Genomic DNA, 24,987 nt, shown 5'->3' on the forward strand with positions numbered 1-24,987 from the left:
TATTTTGTCAAAACTTAGTCTTAACCATAGTCTGTTGTTGGCATCTTCAAGAAGCAAAAATTTGTGTTTAGCAGTGCCAGTGCATTATTATGAGTTTTGTTGTTCATGCAAAGTTACTGTTTCAAGTGAATGTAGCTGCAGCTCTTGGCAGAATGATTTTGCTGGAAGCTAATAAACCTAAGTGTAGAAGCAACTGTATGGGATATAAGAATTTTCACATTCTGTAAACTGCTGTTCAGATGTATTAGAAATAACAATGAACACAGTTATTTGTGATATTCTCCACAAGGAAAAAAGAGAGAGGTCTTGAAATGCTTGGAAAAAAAAATCATTCTCTTTGTAATTGACCAATATTTGGAAATACTCTTTGGTTCCCCATACATGCTGGTCTCTGTATCCATGAGATTAAAATCCAAAGAGTAAAGACCTTCAATTAGTCAACATCAAGGTTTGCGTCGATTGTGTTGCAGGTGCGTTGATTCCATTGAAGCTCGACATTAGCGCACATGTGTCCTATTTCTGAGTAACTTAAAACATGGAGACTCTGTGAGGAAATACTGGATGAGAGAGAATGTCTGGCTGGAAGAAACATCAGAAACATCAGTCTCAAAAAAAGGTGTAAGACTGTCTACACAGGAAGGTAGGCTGTCTCCCCTGAAGACCTTTCTTTACCCCTTATAAGAAAGATGGCGTTTTCTTTCCTTGATGTGGAAAGCTAAAGGATATAAAGGACGTTGCAACTGTTTTTATAGTTAGATGTCATCTGCAAACTACTGGTGGATTATATAAAGAAGTGAAAAACACTTAGTTCCACTCTAATTCTTTCTACATTTTAAGATGAAACAACTCTTTAAGATCAACCAAGGAGTACAGCCTTTTGTTTTGCTGCCTCTGTCAGTTTAGTTTTTGAGAGAAAGTAGTGTCTCTGAGTTCAGATTCTAGGAGTGGAAGTCTGGTAAGTGGACTCATTTAGGATCTGGTTAATAGCTGGTACTTTCACATCAAAAGATACTATCTCTGATATATAACTGTATTTTAAAGGAGGAGTTAGGAAATTTTAAAATAAGTGGAGGAAGAAGAAGGATGAGAAACTGTTTCAGGTGGTGCCAGGATTTTATACTTCCACTCTCTAGTGAGAATGAGTAGTGTAAAACATGTTGGTGACTGATCGTTTGGGTCTCTGAGTTAACATGTAAGCCAAGAGCTGACAAACATAGCACCTCATTTATCAGTTTCTCATAAAGAGCACTTTTTTGGTGGAAAAGGATGGTCTCTGGCCTACCCTGTGAATAATTGCTCCAAATACCATTTTGAAGACCCATAAGTATTCCTGACAGCTCTGGTCACAGTAGTTCCTACTGGTACTCTGTTGCTATGAAGTTGTTTGCTTTCTTTTGTTTATACAGTCCCCAGGCTTATCCAAGAGCTTTCAGAACTAATTGCTGTGAAAAACAGTTTTGCGTGTGTTGGCCACAGTGACATTTTAGAGCACTGGTTAACTCTAAAAGAGTTTGTTTTTATATAAGTGTCTTAAAACCTTTCAATACAACCTTGTATTGCCGTTGGGAACTTACTTATTCCATTATGTCAACAGTTTTATGAATGTATCATTAAAAGGAATATTAGCAAAATTGAAGTCAAGTGCTCTAAAATTAGAAAATATTTTTTGTCTAAGTATGCATTACAGAAAGTCTCTAGTTGCCTTATCAGGTGAATACTTCTTACTTGATTTCTTTCATTGATGACTCAGTGGATGAAGCTATTCTTTGTATCTTTTGTTTTCTAACGTAAACCTTGTGTTTTTATACCGCGATCTCATCCAAATTTTGTTTTGTTTGGTAGTTTTCTTGTATGCTGTTCAGTGGCTCATGTCACATCTTACAAGATACTAATCTTGACACAGTGTAATAAAGATAGGGGAAATATTATCCACATTTCACATATTTGAAACAGGTAGTAAGGTGTCAAGGCCAAATTTTGCTGGCATTGGTTATATAACCCAGAAGCTATGGTTTCAGAGTTTTTGACCTTCAGTAGCTTGCATTGACCTCAGATGATGTGGAATGCTCAAAACTTTAGAAAATCTGGTTCTAGATGTTTTATGGCAATATGGAAATGAATATAAAATCTGTTTTGTGGGTGCCAGTAGCTTCATATAACCTCATCCCATTTCTTTCTCTGCTTCATTCACTGTCTGGTGTATATTATACGTGGCAAGGCCTCTTTAGTAAAAATATACCATGATTAAACATTTTACATAATGTTGCTGGGGAACTTGATTTCCAACACTTATTTGAGAGTGGATCCTTGATTTGTACCTTACAACCTGTTGCCTTTAGTGTAAATCAGAGACATCACTGGCAGTAGAACAGAAACTCGCTTAGCCAGCTGGTCATTTCTGGCTTTGAAGCATTGTTTTTTCCTTCCATACTACTCTCATTATATCAAGAAAAAGTATCTGCCATTTTACCATATCAAATAACTATTTGCAGTTTGCTATTAAGTGTTGATTAATTTGGGGTGGGGTGGAGTGATTTGAAAAGATAGGTAAACTTCAAATCCTTATGCCTCCCTGTAGAGTGCTTTCCTAGCATGACTTTACAATTTATAACTATAGAAATCTGTTTCATAAGGCTTTGTCATCTCTATAATAGTGTGTCTGGGAAAGTAATATCCCATTTATAGCCTGTTTATCCATTTGAATTAATTCCAGAAGGAAGAGGTCTGATACATTTAAACAATGTGCAGGACTGGGTACTTTTTAGAGGCTTCATTTTAGGTACTTGGAGATAGCAGATAACTGGACAGTCTTATCTAAATTATACATAGATTTCAGTATAGACTGTCATGTTGAAGTTGCATAGCTTCCTTTGAAAATGCAGTGCTTGGAAGCATGAAAACAGAGGAGAAACTAAAGAATCAAGCCTTTAACAGTGTTATATGCAGTCCCTGAGCTTCTGTTTTATGTATGTGTCTGTGTGTTTGTTTTGTACATTTTACAGCTTGACCACTATGGGATAATTTTCATGGGGAAAGTAAGTCTCTGTTCTGACCGTAGTATTTCTGTCCTGCTGAGTCTGTGGTTCCTGCCTAAAAGTTTTCTAAATTGTGTAACTTCTCATTGATAGTCTTAAATTGCTAATTTGTGTTTGCTTTCACTTCAAAAAAATTATAGCAGATGCAAGAAATTAATTCCAAAATGCTGGTCGAATTTGTTAATTTTTGCTAAAATGATACAGTGTTCATACTTCAAAGTATTCTGTAGCTTTAGTATAGGCACTGCATTTGCTACACCTATTCTGCAGCCAATATACATTTTCTTTGAAGTGTCTTTGAATAAGTACCAGTTCTGAGGCCAGTTACACGATTTTGATACAGTCTCATTATACTGATAGTAGTAGTTAAATGTGTGGTTGAATTTGAAACAAATTTTCATTACCCTAGTCATGCTTTTATTTTCTTAATGGAAAGATGCTAGAGTTCCTCAACAAGATTTGAGCCTTACTGACACTTCCCAGCAAGAAACAGCCTTATGAAAGTTAAGATCTCACTTCCAAGTCTGGCTGAATTCTGCATTTCTCCATTCGAGATGGTATTGTGGTAGTATCCCAGTTGTTGAGATGCCTTACCAGGTTGTTTATAAAGATATTCAAAGAACATTGCTTTTAAAATGACTTTGGGGGTTTGTTTTAATATTTAACTTACTACATTTGAAACTTTTTTTTTTTAATGCGAGACTGATCTTGTACTTCTGATATTGTTCCACAGCTTCAAACAATTGTGCAGTTACACTTCAATGTGTAAACATATGCATGCTGGACCTTTCCAACACAGCAGTATATTTTTTAATGAAGAATGTTCTTTCTGTGACTTAGTTGCCATTCTGCTTGAGTAGTCTGTTCTCTACAGAGCTAGTGTACAGGGCTGTTTTTCCTGTACTGATAGTTCTGTCCTCCAAGAATAACTCCCATGTGCAAAGCCCGTTACATACAGGACAAAATAATTTGCAGCGCGGCTCTCAAGACAAAAAATGGTTAATGCATTCACACATGACTGAAGTGTTGCATGGTTTGGTCTAAATTGCAAAACAATTGCAATGTGTATAATATGCTACTAATATTATAAATTTCCAGTTTATTACACTTGCACAGAGTATGCCCTGAAAAAAAACCTGTCTTAGCTGAGCAAGTGTACAAAATACATAGAGTCCACCATGTTACAAGTTACGTTTTGAATGAGGATTACAAACTAAAAGTCGTTTAGATAAATGGAGGATTTTTTTTTTTCCTGGAATTAAGTATTTCAAATTGTCTGTACCTTCAGTAGTGGTATTGACATCAGAAAAAAGCAGCACTTGTTTTTCAGGAGCAGCTGTGCCAGTGCCAGCAACAGTGAACAGCAAAAGTAGTCTTTGCTTATGCAGAGAGTTTTAGCGTTGTCTTGAGAGATTGCTCAGAATAAAATTTGATAGTATGAGGTCAAGTGCATGCACATTACACACACAGGTTTATTGCTGTGCAGCTGTAGTGTTTAGGAAGACATCATGTAGTTTCCTGGCAATGATGCACATAAGTCACCTCCAAACCTAATTTAAGGAAAAAAAGGTGCTCTAGCTTGATTTTAATTAATTTAAAATACTGAAGGTATCTGACTCTGTATTGGATGTGTTGTATATTTATAAGTGATCAGGAGTCATTAATGGAAGGGTTTGGTTGTAAGAAACTAAATGTAAAAGAAAATATAAAGAACTAATAAAGCTCTTGTATCTCATTCTTTCTATGATAAAACAATGTCTTCTCAAACTTCTGTATGGTGTATATCAGCTCTAAATGCACAGATTGTTAGGAAGGCTACTTTCTTTGCCACTTGTGAAACACATGGACTGGTTGCTTACATGGTCAGGAGTAAAGGAAACATTTAACTTCCCAGGTTTGGGTTTTTTTCTTCTGTTTGTGGTGGGTTTTTGTTTTGCTTTGTTTTTAATGTGGTATTGCAGAGCTAATGCATTGTGTGGCTAGACAGTCCTAGTAGCTCTCTAGTGAAATTCTTGACAACACAATTTGAGGAATGCTGGAGTTAGTCACTAACCAAGATATACCATTGGATTACAGTTATAGAAAAGTAAATAGTAAAAATTTTTCATGGCTTGTGCCAAGATGACAAGTTGCAAGCTGACAGAAGGTGTTTCTGCAGTCACTTGAAGTTGACTGGAGAGTAGCTCCCCACTGAAAGATGATGAGGGATTTTGTGCAGCTACTTAGCAGGTTAGATCAAGAAATGGATCTGACTGAAAACTCACTGACATTTCTTGGCAGTTAACACTTAGGTCAACGTAAAGTGATTGTGAAACTTCCCTTTAGATATGTGTTTTAGAGGTAGTGACAGATTTTGTCCCATTATCCTGTGTACGAGAGCACACATTTAACAGTGCTTTTCTTAGGGAAGCGGAAGTGAGTATTCATGGCCAGTTGATTGCTTTATAAATGAAGCTACTTCTGCATTTGAACTATGTGTCAAAACAACATTTTCTTTGTGTGTTATGCAAAATAAACAGTGATGCTGCTCTCACAGAGACAAATTGGAGTCTATATATGTCTAAGATTCATAAGAAAACTGAGGAGGTTTTTATTAAGGAGGGGACAATTTGTTCTTTGTTATCCCATTTCTGCTTTCACAGCATGAGGTTGTAAAATAGTTCTTAGTTGATTATCATTTTTATTCCACTCAAAAATGTTAGCCATACGCTAAAATATAAACTAGGGAAATTGTCTCTGTAGGAGGCTGAATAGTCTTTTACAGTGGGAGTAATTTATATAAATAGTCTCTTTTTATGGGCTTATTCTGTGGTTCATACCTTACCTGGTGCCATTAAACTATATCAGTTATAAAATAAGCTGTGGAGCAGAAGCTTTTCAAGTGACACTAAGGAAACTTGTTGCATTTATATACCCCTTCCTTGAATAAAATTAGAAGTGTTCAAATACTTGTATACCCTCTTCTTGTCTTCTTCTTTACACTGATAAACCTGGAATGTCATTATCTCGTATTTAGAAGTAGCTAGATGGGGCATTTTTGAAATGCTGAAGGAACGTTGCTTAAAAAAAATTTACCAGAGTGAGGCTTGCTAAAGAGCTTTTTTAGTTTTTCTATGAACTGTTTAGGATATCAAGAGTTAACACTGCTGAGATCTTAGATATTCTTTTAGTTAATTTTTTAGTAGTAAGCCATAAGAAATGGAATTTCTTCGTTAGGTGATTGCCCATATGCACCTTCCTGCATGGATACACTGTATGAGCTAAACTCGGACCTTTTGTGCAGTGCAAATGTGCCAGCTGGCTCACATTTTGTATGCTCTGTTCTCTGCCTCAGTAAAAAGCACATCTCAATTCATGCCACTCACCTCTTGGCTCTAGATGGAACTGCTGCTTGTTTTTGTTAGGCTGTAGTGAAACTTTTTTTCTAATTAATTTGTAGTTGCCTTTTTTAAAAATTTTTCTAGTTTGAATTTTTGAGGGTTTTTTTTTGAGTTGATTGTCAGTTTCTTTATTTGAAACTTCCTTCCCCTCAGTATTTTCACCTAGAAAGTTATGTTTATTTGCCTGGAATGAAATACCATTATGTGATAAGGCTATACTAGGTGTGATACAATAATCAAAAGTGTGCCCCTGTAACCTCAAAAAATCTCCATTCGTAAGTATCTTTCAGAACTGAAGGTTCAGATCTAAGTCTCCGTATTTGTGAAGATGGAGACTCCAGGTTGCAGTTTTACATCTTGGGCAAGAGCCTAACTGGCTCCGAGCAGGATCCTCCTGTGCAATGCCCCCTAGGAACCTTAGCGAGGTCCAAGTTCCTTGCCAAGCTGTATGCCCGTGTCTTACCCATCACAAGTAATTGCAGAAGCCTTTAAAGGGAGGCTATGAAGACGCCTCTGTGAGCAGAGGGAGTTTTGAAAGAAAATCCATCAGGAAATAGCTATTTTGGAGGATGTTCTTGTTTGTGCCATTATTGTATCAGAGCTTTTTTTTAGCTCTACAGTGTTTCTGAGGAAGCTGCCATTTAACGTGATGCTGAGAGGAAGCTCAAAACCAATTCTTTGCATCATTCCCCTTCATTATCTTGAGGGTTCAACTCCTGCAGCTTTCAGCTTTATAGTGTTGCCTGGTTGTGTGTGTGTGTGTATGTGTAAATACCACTGTCTCATGCACAGACTGGTGATAGAGGCAACCCAGCCCTGAGTTTGTTTTCATCCCAACTCAGAAAGGGATGGTTTGGTACTGCTTTTATTTGTGTGGCACAGATCAGGCACAAGCCCTGATTAGACTGCTATCAAAGGCCTATTCTCCAGAAATGTGAGCCAGCAGCTGCTTTCTATCTTTCCTGTTTTAACTCTGGTACCAAGTTCATAGATGTTCTCCAGGGGCCATTGATCTTGCCTCTTTGAGCACCTTTGTCTGTTAGGTAACCTGTCAGGGTAGCTTAAGACTCCAAATATTGGCATAGTGCTTTTGTGGACAATTTTTTTTCTTTTTATCAATTTCCCCCAAGGAATTTAGAGTATTCTTTCAGGGTATGCAGTAGATACTTGTTTTTCTCTTGTGAAAGATATTCCTAATAATTTGGTCACAAGGATTCTATCTGTTAATGCCAACATGGTTTTTCTCTGGCCCAGGGCAAACACCTTGCCGCTACTACTGTTGAAAGACTTTTATAGTTTCTGTCATTCAAGTTGCTGTCCAGTCTGTATCTATCCATCTTTTCCAGAACATGATGACTTTTCTGAAGTTCTACTACAGTTGTTTTCCTTTGTGAACTCTATAACTAAGCAAGTTGCAAATGGTTCCTAGATCTTTTGATAAGTGCAGCTGTTTTTCAAATTTTCACATAGCTATTATGTAGTAAGATACATAGATATTATCAAAGGGTTTTTAAAAAATCTAGTCGACATCTCTTCTGCTCTGCTGAAAAAATGGTGTCTCAAACTCCAGCTCAGCCTCATTTTCCTGGATAAGAAATGTTCTTACTCAGGGAACCCGAAAGCTTTGTTCAAGTGCTACTAGCTTTTACTATGTTGGTAGTGGGAATTACTGTCAAAGTTGAATTATACTTTGAGATGGAAACAAAGGGATTGATTTATTTAGCTTTGAGACATATTTCTGCTGCCCATTAAGGTGGAATTTTTGGGTCTCCAGGAGTCGTCTTTTTCAAATAAGTAGTCATCTGATTCAAGGGAAGTTTGCTTCGTCAATTACAAAAAGAGAAAATTGCTTCATTGGCTGTGGTAAGCAATAGTAGTGCTATGCAGATCTGTATGGGTAGGTAAAATACAGATTTATGTACTGGGAACACAAATACATGTAGTTGTCATTTAACTATATTTTTAAAGCAAAGATTGCAGAAAATATGTAAATTTTGTGTAGTACTTCACCAGTCGTAATGTTCACAGTGGAAAAAAGTTTTTTTTAATATAAATTACCTGATACAGTACAGAACTGTAAGTAGTGACTAGTTATTCTGTAACAAATTTCAGTTCTCTTAAATAACAATATGCAAAATATTTAAATAGATTTCAGTAATATAAATGACCTTGTTCCTGTCTACTCTCTGCTTTTACTCTTCCACACCGTTTTGTCTCCTCTTTGTTGCTTTGTTCAAGGCATGTCTCATTTCTGCAAATATGCACGAACTTTGCATTTGGAAAGTCCTCTCCTATAGTAACAGTGATTTTTATTCTTATAAAATGAAGCATGTCTATCAAAAATATTTCTGGGACTTGCCTGAAGATTCTGCACTAATGCATACCTAAAACAGGTACAAATTTTCTTAACATAGAAAGACCTTTGTATCTGTATCTACAGGTCAGTAGCATATTTTGTTGTTCAGGCAGTTTTACGGATGCACCTTGAAACCTTTACATCTCAGGAGCAGTATTGAAATTTTCTTTCTGGTTGTTTGCCTTTGAGAACAGTGTGGACAGGACTCTAATCATACCCCGGGAGTCCAGAAGGCAGTGGCTCAAACCTGTGCTGAATGTTAAATATGCGGATTGCTTCAGGAACTGGCTACAGTATCTTTTAATCTTTGTGCAATAGAAACACTAATAATTTCTTACTGATTTACAATTGTCATACAATTACAATAACTGAAAAAATACTTAAATTTAGTGATTGTGACTGATAAATTAACAAGCTTAATCTTTTTAAAAAAGAAATAGGCTATTAAATGTAGTAGCTTAATTCTGGCCACTATATAGTATGCTGCAAAACCTTTATGTTATTGATATTGAGAAGTATATTCAATTCCTTTTCTTACAGTTGTGGTTTCATTGAAGAATGAAATACAGTATTCTTCTTTGGAAGGTTGTCATTGAAACAAAAGTCTATTATAAAATATTTTGCCCAAGCACTGTAATAATAGGATATATTATTAATTTAGTAATTTAATGTTCATAGTAATAAACCCAGAGAGTTTCTGATCCTTTTCTTTGAAAAATTTGAATCTTTGCTCTGTGCTGGTGGGCTCTTGGCTTCAACTACATCTTCTTCCACTAAATATTTCTCTTCATCCTTGTTCCATGTGTTTTCCTCTTAAAATACTTTCCCTATTGCTTTCCTCTTTACTTTTATTTCGTTGTCATTCCATTCAACTTATATGGAATTGGAGTAAAGAAGAAAAAGTTTGGAACTAGCAGTTAGACTATTGTAGTCCTAACATCCCATTTTCCATCCACTTGTTGTTTGTTCTTTTGTGTGTGTGATATTCCTCTTTCTCTCTTTGTCTATCTTATCAGAGATTTCTGTGGCAGGAGTCGTTTGGTATATGGTATGATGTAGCCCAGTTTTCCATTGATGACTAGTCCATAGGTGCCACCATAATAGCTGTGATTGACGATAAAAGAATTCTAGACATCAACCATTTATCAGGAAAACAATTTCCCCTTATACTGTCCCTTACAAAAGAGGATATGATATACTTTGCAGTATTGATGCTCTGATGAGTAAAAGATAATGCTCACAGAACAAAGTAGTCCAGAATTGGGGCTTGAGTAAATTTTTTTCTTTTTACTTACAGTAAACAAATTAAAAAATATATATATATACACATATAAAAGATGTGGATGTGTATGCACACACAGTTGTGTATGTATGATGGTTATTCTAGTTTCAGTTTGTATTTCTCAGCTACTCAGATGAAGACAACTCAAAGTTATGAAACGATCCTTGCAATGAAAATAAATTGCAAAGGAATAGACCAAAGACCATTCCAGCTTTTGTGGGGTTTTTGCTTCTAGTACAAAGTGTGTAAGATACATTCTTAACTTTAAAGATTATTACAACAGTCAAGAATCTGTTTATGAGCACATGCAATTTTAATCTTAATATGAGGCAGAAGAGGGAGAAATATATAAACATTACTATTTCGCACACTGTGGAAAAATGAGTGTTTCACCAGCTTGTGCTAATGAGGGAGATTTCATGCTGCTTAGCTCATTGTTCTTTCCTAATGTAATTGAAGCTGTAGATAGTGACCTATGAAAAGGTTTGGGGGGTGGTTCTTTTTTTTTTTTTTTTTTTTCCAGAGTAAGACATGAAGGCTTCTTCATGTTGCAAGTAAAGAGATGTTTCCACCAGTAGCATACATTTAGTCTCTATGGTATATGGTAGCCTTGGAATTGGGTCCATTCTTGTCATAGCAAAACCCAAGATTTGTTAATGACTTATGTTACGGTTTTGTAATACCTTAAGCTTTTTCAGGATACAGGGCAATGAAATGACTAAAACTTTTTTTTTCTGGAATAGTACGATTTGAAATTAACTCATGGCCAGTATTATGGTATTATTTCCAGATATTTCAATTTGACTTTTAAAAAATTTTAAATGATGTTCATGAAGAATTCTGTAGTGTTTTTTAGAAATACTGAAATTTTAATATCTTTAAGATGACAATGGTAAGTCTAGAATACAGATAAGAGATGAAAAATCTAAGAGACAGATTTCACTGCTTAAATTGTAGTTAATTTGAACACAGAAATTGGAGTAGCTAAGGACAGTTCGTATTTCTGGAGTATTTGTTGTGCCCTGAAGTGGCATGTGACCCTAGAGTTATTTTCCTAATTTACTAGCAAGAGACTGAAGCAAACAACATAAATGTAAAAAAGGAAAAAAATGAATTTCTGAGTGAGTAGTCACAGGAAACAGAAATATCATCTATTTTCATCAAGAATGTCTGCAGTAACCTAATTTTATCTAATTACCTGATTTACATTTTTTTGTAGTTGTTGCTTTCACTGAATACTTGCAGTATTTTCCAAGTACATTGCTCAAGCTACTTCTCAGAATGGCAATTTCAGCATACTTCCTTGGATTGTAGAAGCCAAAACCACTGCAGAGTTCTGAATTTGGAAGAACTTAGCATCTTGTAAAACATGCTGTAGTTTGGTATCATCAGTCACATCAGGATTAGAGGGTTTGATTTCACTGTTGCTATAAGCTGGCTGAAGACCTTTCCACAAGCAAAAGCGGTTTTCTCACCTCCTCACTGCCCCAGGTCTGCCCATTGCCAACTCCCTTGTTATGCTGGAAAAAGCAAGTGAGTGTCTGTACACGGAGGTGGAGCAGGGTAGTAAATCAGTCATAACCCTGCAAACAGTCACTAGCCCTGACCCAGCTCAGGGAGCAGCCACGTGTGGCCCAGGGATGGTGGGACTGTTCTTTTGGTGGCAGCATGGTCTTTGTCCAGCTGTGAGACTGTACTCCGAAAGTCCTCACAGTCATGCAAAAATTGGTATCAATGTTCACAGTTTGGTTTGGGAGGCTTTTCTGTCTGTGTTTTTCAAAGAAATGAAGGGTTTTTTTCCTTTACACATGGTTCGTTTTCAGTCTAGCAAAGCTGGCTGATCACAGCAGGAATTTGAGTTTATTAGCAGCCAGAAGAGGATAAGTCTGGGAGTACTGTGAAGTTGCAGTGAAAAGCAGCAAGGAAATACATCCTCTTCTGTTCTACATGTATACTGCAAGCCTGCTATCTGAAGAGATGATTACTTCAGCACTTGAATTTATTTTAGAAAAGGAAATTTTCAAGGATTTTATGAGGATGTTTAAGGTTTCTTTTAGCAAACAGATCTGTGAGACCAGAGAGCAATGTAATTCAGTTACTTGCCTTTGTCTGTTTACTCATGACTTCTTAACATTCCTTTATCATTATGAAATTATTTGAAGTCTAATAATACTTTTATATACTTGATGAGGGTTTTTTTTTTTTTACCAGAAACTAGTATTTCTCATGAAATTTGCCCAGAGCTGTCCAGAATGAGCCTGTCTATTTATAAATTTTATTACACTTTTGAGACATTCACGCTGGTCGCATGTGATTTGAGCGTGTCAACTTCCCTGCTCTCTTTGAAACAAACATTTGGCTTTTCTTGCCTATCATGCCGAATTAGATTAAATAAAGTAGCACCCGTCAGATTGAAAACTTTGATTTTCTAGAACAAGGTTTATTTTCCCTCCTGTAAGAAGTGTATCTTTAAGTGGTGTTGCATGCTTTATGAAATCCTACTTTTTTTCTAATTTTACTGACTCTCCCCAATATTTATGGATTTTTTCTTTCAAAAAACTTTTTTTTTCTCCACCTAGGATCATCTTTCTTTTATCTGTTGAGGTTTTAGGTGAAATCTATAGTTGGTAAAAATCTAGTTGGTGAATGTAGCCATCCCTGTGCTCACAGTGAGATCCTATTTTTTTAAGTCCCTTCAGCATCTTGAATATATATACATGGATTATATTTCTTTCTTTTTTGGTTCTGTTCTTATTTCCTTGAGAAGCAGGTTACTTGCTAGACTTGGCAGGCACATGTAAAATGATGAATTGGAACAGTTCATTGTTATGAAATGTACAGATACTAACATTTGTATTGTTAATGTCAAACTTGTACAGCGTAAAATTAAAACTGTATGCCTGAATTTTGGGTCTTCCATCTTGCAGTGATCAACAAGTGAGATCATTGACAAGGTCTGATTTCAGAAAGTATTAGCCTTAAATCAATCAAATTTATTTATTTTTATTTTGTAATATAAAAGGATGCACCCAGTATTCTAGGCAGCAATACAACATAAAAAAATTCTTCTGTAGTAGTACCTATCAGCTAGCCAGAAAACCACAGAAGTCTTTTCTATGTCGTTATTGTTATGAGAAGTTCATGCTCAGTGTTCTCCAAAACACCTTTGTTAAATTGCTTCAATTTGTACAGTTAAAAACTAATATTAAAAAAAAAAGGGCCCAGCCCTCCTCCCCCCCAAAATACATACAAGTTACGATCAAATGCACTTAATTAATTTTTGTCAGCTTATTGCTGAAAATAGTGATACCCGTTTCCCTTCCATTATCATTTAAAATGGGAGATCAAAGATAGCTTGTGAAAGGTGAGGTGAATTATATGAGGATACCTCAAATATTGTTCTAAAGTAACTATTTTAATATTGATTCTCAAATTTGTCCAATATTTTTAGTGATATATTTGTTAATTTATGTATATGCAATAGTAAAGCAAATCTTTTAAGTTGATACTTTTTATATGTAGGTTTCCACAATCCAAGAACTTGTTACTGGTTATGAAGCCTCTTTGAAAATTTGTGACCTTTTTAGTCCTTGTGGTAAGTTTCTATAGACTTATGTTAATTTACACTGTGGTTACTAATACTGTTTATATAGCAGTTATCAGTAATTGTTGGAGTGCTGCTACTTTTTGCAAGAAAGTAGTCATTGCAACTTTCAGTAAATGAATACATTATAGCAAATATTTGCTAAATTTTCCATGCTTTTTTTGTGTATATTTTTCAAATGAAGGCTTCAACCTTACAGGTTACTGTAATTTTGTCTGTTTTGTTGCAGAAAATGGAGAAAAAGAGCCCCCAACGACACTACTTTGGGTTCGGTATTTCCTGGCACAGCACTTTGACAAACTTGGCCAGTGTTCTTTGGCCTTGGATTACATTAATGCTGCAATTGCAAGCACTCCAACATTAATAGAACTGTTCTATTTAAAAGCAAAAATTTACAAGGTAAAAAGCTAATTTAGACACTTGGAGTAAATAATTAAAAAAAAAAAGGGCCCCTATTAAATTAGTGTGAATGTGTGGATAGTATTTCAATTTGTGATGATTGTGGGCATTAGTTTTGGCGTGGGTTTCTTTTTCTGCACTGTTCTGTCAGTATGAAGATGAAAACCCTTTTGTTTTGTTAGATTTTGCAGAGCAAGTCACAACTTGTAGCAAATTGTTATTTTGAAAAAATCCCTGGGAGGTGACGGGGAGGAGAGAGAAGTAATAATACAGCATTTTTGCTATTTTTTAGGGGAGAAATACCAGTAACTAGATTTCAGGAGTTAGTCAAAATCAGGTTTGTACTGAAAGTTAACTATTCACTTTCTCTCAAACAGCATGTAGGTAATCTCAAGGAAGCTGCCAAATGGATGGATGAAGCACAGTCTTTGGATACTGCAGACAGATTTATCAATTCTAAATGTGCAAAATATATGCTGCGGGCAAATATGGTGAAAGATGCAGAAGAGATGTGTTCTAAATTCACTAGGGTAAGGTAGATTGCTTTAATGAAGAGAAAGTTTTTGTTTGCCTCTGACACTGTATTTTTCACTCTGCTAAATTTATCTTTTTAAAAAGTGTCCATTGCTAAGGTATACTTGTCATAACTTACATTTAGTAGTAAATAACTGTATGTAGAGACCCAGTAAATGTTGAACAAATGGTTGTTCAAAAATACTTTTCCAGAAATTTTTGCAGTGCCATAATTGTAAGTACCTCTCTGGAAATGTATCTGATGGATATTTTGTTTGCAAAAGCTGCTGTTTTCCAGTAATACAATCTGAGCTAACCGTACAGGAATGTGCAAGCTACAATATATATTATGATTTAACTTCAACATACATATAATTGGGACTTGAACATTTCGTTCTTTAGTGCTACAGAATAAAATTTTATAAAGAAAATCCCGTTCTTAGAAGGCAGGGTAAGCACTTTGAATTCTATAATCTTTTTGACTTTGAACAAAATTTAGATAGGCCAGGTTTCCATAACATTTATGTAACTAAATATGAAGACAGCTAGTTTGTGGGATTTCCTGGTGCACATGCATAAATTAGACTCCTTAATTCTTCTTAATTTCAAGTGAGGAAACATTTGAAAGTGAATCTGAGCTTTCTAGTTATGTGTAGGAACCCTTGAAAATTTGACTACTAGAACTCAACATGTATTCTTGGCTGACTTGCYAGTGCAAGAAGTGCAGAACCCTACCATAGGTGCCTGCAGTAAGATAGGACAAATCTCATCCTAAACAATTTATATGAAAAATTAAATGTTGTGAGTTGAACTGTTTTTTCCCTCTAGTATAAAAACGGTTTTGAGAATTGTGGCCAGCATTTTTGATAATATGTTTACTTTGCTCCCAGTTTATTTGTTCTTGATCTCGAACACTGAAATTGTAAAGAATAAATCATAGTTCTTTTTTTTTTCTCCCCCTCATAAAATATCAAGTTTAAATCTAACTTTATTTAGACTAGCAAACTAGTTCTAAACAAATTTAGAAAGTCTTGAGACTACAGGACAAAGCAGTAAGTGTATTTGTGGATTTTTAGACTAGTGGATGAAACTTCTCTGACAAAGGAAAAACAACAAAAAAGTTAGCTAAACATGAAGACTTTCAAAAATAGTATTGTTTTCTGCCTCCAAATTATAAAAGTAGGACTGCATGTATAAGCATGAGTTAATTTAAATAGAGAGGGAGAGAGAGATTCTTAGGCTGTTCAGATAATTATTTATCAAATGATTTAAATCTATTCCTTTGTGTTTTGAGGAGCATAGAGTATCACAGGTATTACCCTCAGTAGTTTGGAGATTACAGCCATTTTATATTATATTCCAAGTAGTTGAAGGATTGTTTCCTTCTAACAGTCTGAAACTAGTAGCCAAGAAAGGAGTAGCTGGTAAATTATAATGACAAAAAGTGATAATGACACTTATTTCAGGAAGGGACATCTGCTATGGAAAACCTAAATGAGATGCAGTGTATGTGGTTCCAGACTGAATGTGCTGCAGCTTATCAAAGGCTAGGAAAGTATGGTGATGCCTTGAAAAAATGTCACGAAGTAGAAAGGGTAAGTAGGTACTCTTCCCCAATATTTCTCATACATTAATGAAAATAGTTGCTGATGTAATCAGCATGATTTTCTTTGCATATAAAATTTCTAGGATAATGATTTTTAAAACAGGTTAGTAATCGATGTTTTAATGTTATATATAACAGATCTTGCTCTTGGCTGCTATTTGCAAAATTATTATTTGAAGTAAAAAAGATTGAACTTAAAATGACACGTCTCCTATCTAAAACTATTTGTGCATTAACTTTATGCTGTCTTTTGCTAATTGTTTTTTTATCAGAACAATCACATTTCATTTTGTTTTTAAAGAGTCTTTTAATAATCTCATTGTATTTTTTTACAAGCAAAAGGAGATTTTCCTGGGTGATTTTTTTCCCTACTGACAGGCTCTCTTGGACAATCAATATTATCAAAATATTTCTATGCTTGTTCAATATTGCCTGTAAATAATTATCAGTTGTTACTTTATTATTTATTTTTAATTAAATGGAGATGAAGTAAGCCAGGGTAATGCCTAAGACTTATTTTGGTTTTTCTTCCTTGAAGCATTTTTTTGAGATAACAGATGATCAATTTGACTTCCACACATACTGCATGAGAAAGATGACTCTTCGTGCCTATGTAGACCTTTTGAGATTAGAAGATGTGCTCAGGAAACATACCTTCTATTTCAAGGCTGCTCGATCAGCAATTGAAATCTACTTGAAGCTACATGATAATCCTCTTACCAATGAAAGCAAAGAACAAGAAGTGAATTCAGGTATGTAGACCATAGTGGAGGCTCATATGTGTATGGCACAAATAAAAACTTATTAAGCTACGTAAGTTATGTGCTATAGAATCAGTATCTGTTGTAATGTGCACAAGTTTTTCGATTTTTCTGTCTTTTACGATTTGATTAGTAACTGAAAAGAGATTGTGGATAACATATTATGGCTTTCTCTCTCTCTGCTGTTCTCCTCTCACCATCTTGTAAAACTAGTTTAGGAATGAACCTAGCTATAGTTGCAATACTTGGGAAAGAGTGGCATTTCAGAATCTAAAGAGGAAAAGTCAAATAGAATTTAGCCATTTATCAAAGATTCATTTAACCAAAAGATAGTTAAATGTCATAAAAAATAATTGCAAAACATAATAGATATATTTTGTGGGAAAGCAATCTATGAGTTGTTGTAAGAATTGGGTTTTGATCAAATGTATTTAATTCACCTATAATCTAGTAATACGAGTGAGTACTGCACTGCATTTCATTATTTTTTCACATAACTTTGGGTCTTAAAAACTACATAGATAAGTGTGTATTAGCAAAATTAATACATTTGAGAAATCATCTGAAACTAGTATTAAATGGAAAGCAGGTTTTCTTAGAAAACCCATTATGCGTGGTATAGAAGTCTGAGGACTTGTTGGCAAGTGTGTTACTAGTTTGTTTTTTTCTTTTTTTAAGCTAAATAATTGCTTCTCCACCAGTGACAGCAGCTAGTATATTCAATGTTATACAATCACTGCAACACTCAGAAAATGTTGATAAAAGGGACAAAATTAATATATGGCTTTTTGTAAGGGGAAGGAGATTTGACATGGAAAAAAAGTTAAACTAAACCAAAAATGCCACTAAATGTTACCAGTACAATCTTATCTTTCCTTCAGAGGTAAATAATAAATTTTACTGTATCTGTCATATATGTATGTATGTGTATGAAAAGCTGCATATACATAGCACAATACAATTTGCATCTTTTTATCCAATTTTAATTTATAATTTTGTATATAATGTAAGCTGGGTGTGACAGGATCTTAATAGAGTTTTTGTCCTAGGTGAGGAAGAACCTTAGAAGTAATGTAGTTTATTCAGGTGTTCTGAATTGGGATTGGGTAGGCTTATCCACAGGGGACCACAGCACTGTGTCAATGGGGTAAAAAGGGCTTAAGGGTCTGCTGCTTCTCACTTCCCAGTCTCAGGACACTGGATGGCCCCAGCATGGGCCTGGTGGAGGTAGTGATGCCATTGTAGCCACAAAAAGACACATTAGCCCCCCAGTAGCCCATTCTTCCATTCCATGCCCACATCATTGGCACAGCTTATATTCCCAGTGAAGCACTAAAGACAACTGGCAGAAACTGTGGTGTTACTCCAGCAACAAGTCAGGCCAAAGTGACAGCAGGGAAGAAAGAAAGAGGGCTGAATGGGAAAGAAGGTTCCCCACTCTTATATGGGCCTGTAGGAAACCATGTTTCGTTTATTCTGCTTTTCACACAACTGCTTGTTAAACCTTTTTGGTTTATCTACAWGTTAGTCCAATCTACAAATCTGAACACAGCAAGCAGCCTGACCTCTCTTATAATGGCCCTGTTAATACATAATAGAATATTTTATCTTCCCCCCCACACCCTAAACAATATCACAGTTTTTGATTGTGTCCAGTTAGCTATGCCCTAGAATTTGCAGAAAATCGAGACTATTCTGCACTGTATATTTGGCTGGTCACGTAGGCACCCTCATGAAGGAAAACAGGCTTGCTTTAATACGGAGTGTAAATCAGTCATGCTCTTTCTGGTTATTATTAGAATGAAGAGCTTAATATTACCTTTGAGAAAACAACTGTCTATTTTTCTAAGGTAAAACCTGTTGTATAGATGTAACAACTTTATATAGTAGTTAACCTTTCAAATAGTTGAGGCTTATATAACAACTATATAAGAGAAGATGTGCAAGAACAAGTGTTGTGCTGTAAATAGTAATCCAGTAGTAATGTTGGATTATGCAGTGATGTACCCTGGCAAGTGTAAAAAATGGAAAGGAAGTTGCTGTAAAAGTATATAATTTTCATGCAGGGAGAAGGAGCATAGTGACATCTGCATGTTGTTTGAGAGAAACAAGGTTTTTTTTATGGAATACTGATTCTCTAGTAATATAGATTATCTGTTACCTTAATCTGTAGAAAATCTCTCAGCCAAAGAACTGAAGAAAATGCTTAGCAAGCAGAGAAGAGCACAAAAGAAAGCAAAACTTGAAGAGGAAAGAAAACACGCAGAAAGAGAGCGACAACAAAAGAATCAAAAGAAAAAGCGAGATGAAGAAGAGGAGGAAACTAGTGGACCCAGGGAAGAGCTAGTTCCTGAAAAACTGGAAAGGGTTAGCATGGTGTTACTCCTTATGTTGAGTTCGTGTCATTACCATAAGATTACCTGTAATACAAGATTACTGTCAGGTTTTCCTAAAAGAATCCAGCAGTCTTATAAAATCATTTTTGCATGCAAAAATATGATTTTGTAGTCTACCTCTACTTATACTGAAAAGTACAATTTTTCCTCTAATACATTAAAGTTCTATATTAATAATGATATTGTTACTTTAAATTCTGGGTATTCCAGTCTTATTCATTAAGATAGAAACTGAATGAAAAGATAATTCCTGCCCAAAGGACTCTGTTTGTTTTCATATACTAAATAGAGAAAAAATAACAGAAATGTGATTGCAGTACACAGAATTTGAAGACTTGAGCCAGCATTTTTCTGAGCACAAAGACCTATTTCCTTTATCAGAATAATTTGTGAAGGTCAAGCTTGTTGTGTCAGGTGGTCATATTTAATTGTTTCCTAAATGCTAAATTATAACATAGCTAATCAAATTACATAAACAGTGCCACAGTTAGCAATGATGTTGCCTTTTTCAGTATGAAATCTTGAGTAAACACTTTTAAATCTGGCTGTTTAAATAAAAATTTTTTCGTTCAGTTTAATTCAGAAAGCTATCAGCAGTTCACATTTAGCCTCTGATTTAAATGCTCTTGATATCAGAAACTGTCATCAGTCTGGTTTTTGTCTGAAATTTATTTTAGGTTTAACTTTAATTGTGTGTGTTTTTATTAAAACAGGTAGAAAATCCTTTAGAAGAAGCAATTAAGTTCCTTATACCACTTAAGAATCTTATTGGAGATAACATAGACACACATTTATTAGCATTTGAAATATACTTTAGAAAAGGTAAAGTATTGCATAGTTTTATTTTTGCTCTACAGACTTTTAATCCTTCAGGGCAGCCTATTTTATCTAACTGTAGTCTAAAATTAATGTTTGGAATGGATACCTTCTTTGCTGACTGAACCAGGGACTTGCATCATATCAAGAATTAATAGAGGAGATATTTGGGAAAGCTCATAATGACAGATCATTTTTGTTAAGCCACCAATAGTTTACTTTAAAAACTAAGAGCAAAGTAAGTTGGTAGTACTAAGAAATGCTGTAGAAATTAATATTTACTTGTAGTATGAAATTAAGCATCTAGGAAAAAAAAAAAAAAAAAAAGATAACATTACTTATGCAGTGTTGCCAGAGTTTGAGCAGTAGAGATTTCTGTATTCTTAAGTAATTTGGATTGGAAAAGCGTATCTTCGTTGCAATTCTGTGTAGGCCTTGATGTTTCTAATGTTTGTGCTAGATTTGCTAAATAAAATAGTAGTTCGTACAAAGAGATGTAAAAAGTTACATATTCTTAGTCTCAATATGTTTTTGTATTTCCCTTCCCACAGGAAAATTTCTGTTAATGTTACAGTCTGTCAAAAGAGCTTTTGCTATCAACAGTAATAACCCATGGCTACATGAATGCTTGATTAAATTTTCTAAAGCTGGTATGTATGTAGGGAATACATATGTATATATAAGGATATGGAAAGTGAAATATGTTCATGGACATAACTAGATGTTACGTAATGTAAAAATACTCTTCAAAAACAAACTTATAGCAAGACAGATAAAAATATATGGTTTATTTTTTAGGTATTACCTGAGAAAATAGGGGTTGTGCTGTGCAGTGTCCCATGTATGTATTATACTCCTTCCTCCATTATCCACCAGGTGGACCCAATGCTTCATAGTATTCATACTTCATACTTTCACAGAGGAATAGGCGTTCCAAAGATCCTTTGAATTTTTACAAGTTTTAAGAAAGGCTGATATGGGAGAAAGATTCTGACTGAAGCAAAGCATGCATTGTGAACTTGTGTTAGGCAACAGAAAATCTGCATGGCAGAAAGCTGTTATGAATGCTTTATCTACAGATGCATCTGTGTGCATTTATAGAGCACTTAATATCAGTTAAACAAATGAAATTACATAAATGCTTGTTCTCCTGCATTTTAAACGCAATTAGACTTTWAGAAGTTTGTTAGTAATAGTTGTTACATGGAAAAAAAAATTAAAATACATAGAAACTGAACAAGCACACTAGAGATTATAATTGCTTAAATGTTTCACCCTGTTTGCTCTGAAGAAGCACTACCAAATCTAGTGTTTTATTTTGTCACATGAATCAGTTTAGACTTAAAGCCTTGAAGATTTCTTAGGAAAATAACAAATTGGTACATGAGACAGTGTTAAAGTAAGCTGACTGTATATTTCTTGCTGGCTTCATTCCAAATTAGGTGATTTAAATAAAATCACTCTGACTAGCAACATATGTTTTTCTGCAGTGTGTATATATACATATGCAAAATTAATATTATTCAAAAATATAATCAGAATCAAACATCAATTTGATGTTTTCCAAATAGCAAAGCTTGTGCTGACTTTAACACTGTTTTGAACTATCACGTTTCTTTCTGCGTACAAGCTCAGAAAAAAGTGGTAATTCTTTAGCAGTGATGTTTATTATTTGACATTATTTTCTGATGTCATTTAAACAGCTTTCTTGTTTCTCTCCCTCTTACCTTCCCCCGTCTAGTATCTGATCATAGTAACCTCCCTGAGACTGTGAGCAAGGTCCTAACTCAAGAAATGCAAAAAATCTTTGTTAATAAAAATTTGGAAAGTTTTAATGAAGAGTTTCTCAAACACAATGCTACCTCCATTCAGCACCAACTGTCAGGTTTGTTTAATATTTTAATGCTCTTGAAAATGAAATGATTTAAGTGATTCAAATGTGTATCTTTCTCTGCACTCAACAAATCATACATAAACTGGAATGAGCTAGAAACTCAGTGGATGGTTATTTTCTTTTTTTTTCCTGCCTGTTTTTACCATGTCAAAAAAATTATTATTTTTTTTTATTAGCTACATAAGGAACCTGCCTCTCACCTCCAAAAAGCGTGATTAAACCACCAAACCACCACAAATAATCAAGTATGGAAGCACTGTCATCCCTCCTGTTGAAGCTTCCAGTGTTGAAATAATTAGAAAATATAAGTTGTAAATGTTTAGCCCTTCTGATAGAAAAGATTTTTGTTATAACAAGCAGCGCTTTTCCCTGATCAGCTGGGATGTTTCTGTTCCTACTCATACCTTTGTCATGTAGCAACAGCATGAATAAAAATGTAATGGCAAACTTGTAACTTTACCTTTGCTTTTCTGCTCTGTAGGCAACAATGAAAAATTGAAATATGACACATTTGTACTTCTTGTTTAAAAGAGCTATGAAGAGCTGTTGGAGTTAATTGGAAGGAAGCTAGAATTGAAATGTGTGGCTTCTACTGAGTCCAGAAAGTTTTGGAATAAAAAGCAATGTCACCTGAGAAGATAGTAGAGGAGAAAACAAAATACCACTCCAGCAGCTGGGAAGCAAGAAAAAGCTTAGATTTATCAGGCACTTAGAGTACCTGAAGTAGTACTAATTTCACCAAAGTTTGTAAAAGTTATCTGGGCTCCCTCTAGAATCACTGGGAAAAGTTAGCTCCCAAGGATTGTTCATCTCACTCGGAAGAGGCTTAGGTATCCTACCCCAAACAGATAGAGCCCATTAAAAAGGTGGAGCCTTGTTCCAGGAGAGCACCCAAAGAAAAATCCTTGCACCCCTTTCTTCTGAAACTGGGGATTGGGAAAGTCAGATAAAGATACCTCACAGGTAGTTGCTCCTTGATTCTTACAGGTGCGTTCTTCTACTTTTTCTTTGTTATCTTCTCAGGCATAATAAGGTTAGGCATTTAACTGGCTGGATGTTTTCCAGGTTCTAATTTCCTGTCCTATATTATTATGGAAAACAGCACAGTCAGTTTGTCATAGTAATTGTACAGGCTAAGGCTGTTTAATACTTATGAATTTGGCCTCACACTGGCTATGTCTTTAATGTCTTAGAGAAGAATCCAAGCTAGCCATGGACAGTGGTGGCACCTATGTTAGAGTGATGTCAGGGACCCCTTTGAAGAGGGCGAGTCTATTCACATTCAGTGGAGATAAGGGACATAAGTGCATAACAGCCCCTCACTACCCTTAGGGTCCACTGATCACTGAGATCCAACTGTGTTTTAATTTACAGGCAGTGTGAACAAATGGAGACTAGAGCTTTAGTGCAAAATCAGGAGGGAGCTAACCATAGACATGGCCTTTATAGCATTAGGAGGTCATCTATCTGTCAATCTTCTGTTTATGCTGAAACAAGTTTGAAATGTTGGACTCATCTACTGTGCAATATATAGGTATCTTTTTAAACTGTCATCTTTAATCTGATCTGAAGGTCTGAAAGACCTAGATCTTAGGTGTGAGAGTCCAAGTAAGCATTTTTTTAGCTTAAAATAGTCACTAGTAAAAATATAAACAGAATTCTAAGCCTTTTTTTCAACTTCTATACCATGACCTCCATAACTTTAAACAAACATAACTGATTTGAATTTAGTATGTGTCTTGACAGTGATAACCCAAATATATTCACTCTTGCAATTTCTGTTCTGAAATCTTTCAGATGCAAAAAGCTGTAAGAATTAAGAAAGTTTTATTAATTAGGAAAATAAATTTTAATAATTGTGGAAATAAGTTGAGCAAGAATGAGACAATACACTCAGAGAATGTGGGTTTTCATTACTTCAGGTGAAATGATTTCTTAAGACTTTTGCTCTTTATAGTAGATAATGTAGTGCAGTGTGTCTGGATTTTGTTTTGGGGGAAAGGATAGTGAATGGCAAACCTGCATTTTTGTTAAATAAGTTATTTATCATTATTTATTATTATTATCATTAGTTATTTATTATTTTTTATTATTAAATTAGTTATGGTATAAGGAACAATGCAGTATTTTGCAAAGATGGCTGGGCCAGTTATGATAAACTGTTTGTGGTCCAGGAAGCTATATATAGTCACATTAACACAATTTTACTTCTCAGCAATGCTGTCTAGTCCAGGCAAAGCACCAAACTTATGTTATTGCTTTCCCTGTACCTAAGCTAAAATTCTTTCAGCCCCAGGTTAGTAGACCTGCTTGACCTTACTTTCTGCCATACAGACATACTGGTCTGAAGTTCTTCTGGAATGTGTTCCAAATTTGTTCAATAACTTATTTGTTCTGTCAGTTCATCTAACTCCAATACTTTTCAAAAGAATTCAGAGCATCTCTGAGAAAACGTCTTTTAATCACTTCCTGATTTGTAGGATGGATTTCATTTCGCCTGCTGATTTGAAGAGCTTAGTCATCAACATACTCTTTACATTTATTTCCTGACTGTGTTTTGACATGTCCTCGGTAAAGTGAGCCTTTTCATTTTTGCAGAAGCAGATCTCCTGTGTTACTCTATCCTTATGCTCCTAATGAACTACAAAATAGCTTTTAGTTTCATTAATTTTAAATGATAAATAAGGGAGGAAAACATGATGTATTAAAGAAGTCCTTTATAATTTTGATTTATAATTTTTCACATTGATTTATAATTTTTCAGATTCCATGTGTGTATGTGTAGTATTGCATTTAGCAGTGCTAATATCTCAGTACTGTTTTCTTTCTTGTGATAGGTGCAAAGATGATGTATTTCCTGGACAAATCAAGACAAGAAAAAGCAATTGCCATTGCTACAAGATTGGATAAAAATATGAGAGACAAAAATGTGAAGGTAAAAGATA

General features: G+C 34.9%; 1 protein-coding gene across 18 annotated transcripts in view; it reads left to right on the top strand.

Moving 5' to 3' along the window:
* Positions 1-24,987, top strand: part of NAA16 (N(alpha)-acetyltransferase 16, NatA auxiliary subunit) — a 75,389-nt gene that overhangs the window by 48,374 nt on the left and 2,028 nt on the right. For 9 of the 18 annotated variants that reach the window (XM_026058922.1, XM_026058928.1, XM_026058925.1 and 6 more), the window contains 10 exons: positions 13,576-13,648; positions 13,887-14,056; positions 14,434-14,586; positions 16,036-16,164; positions 16,714-16,927; positions 19,110-19,303; positions 20,046-20,154; positions 20,700-20,798; positions 21,890-22,033; positions 24,880-24,977. In XM_026058922.1, coding sequence (XP_025914707.1) covers positions 13,576-13,648; positions 13,887-14,056; positions 14,434-14,586; positions 16,036-16,164; positions 16,714-16,927; positions 19,110-19,303; positions 20,046-20,154; positions 20,700-20,798; positions 21,890-22,033; positions 24,880-24,977 — 1,383 coding nt within the window. The other 9 variants (XR_003252361.1, XR_003252365.1, XM_026058934.1 and 6 more) reach the window with 7 other exon arrangements.

This window comes from Apteryx rowi, unplaced genomic scaffold, assembly GCF_003343035.1.
Source record: "Apteryx rowi isolate R43461 unplaced genomic scaffold, aptRow1 scaffold_150, whole genome shotgun sequence".
In the NCBI taxonomy this organism is placed as follows: domain Eukaryota; kingdom Metazoa; phylum Chordata; class Aves; order Apterygiformes; family Apterygidae; genus Apteryx; species Apteryx rowi.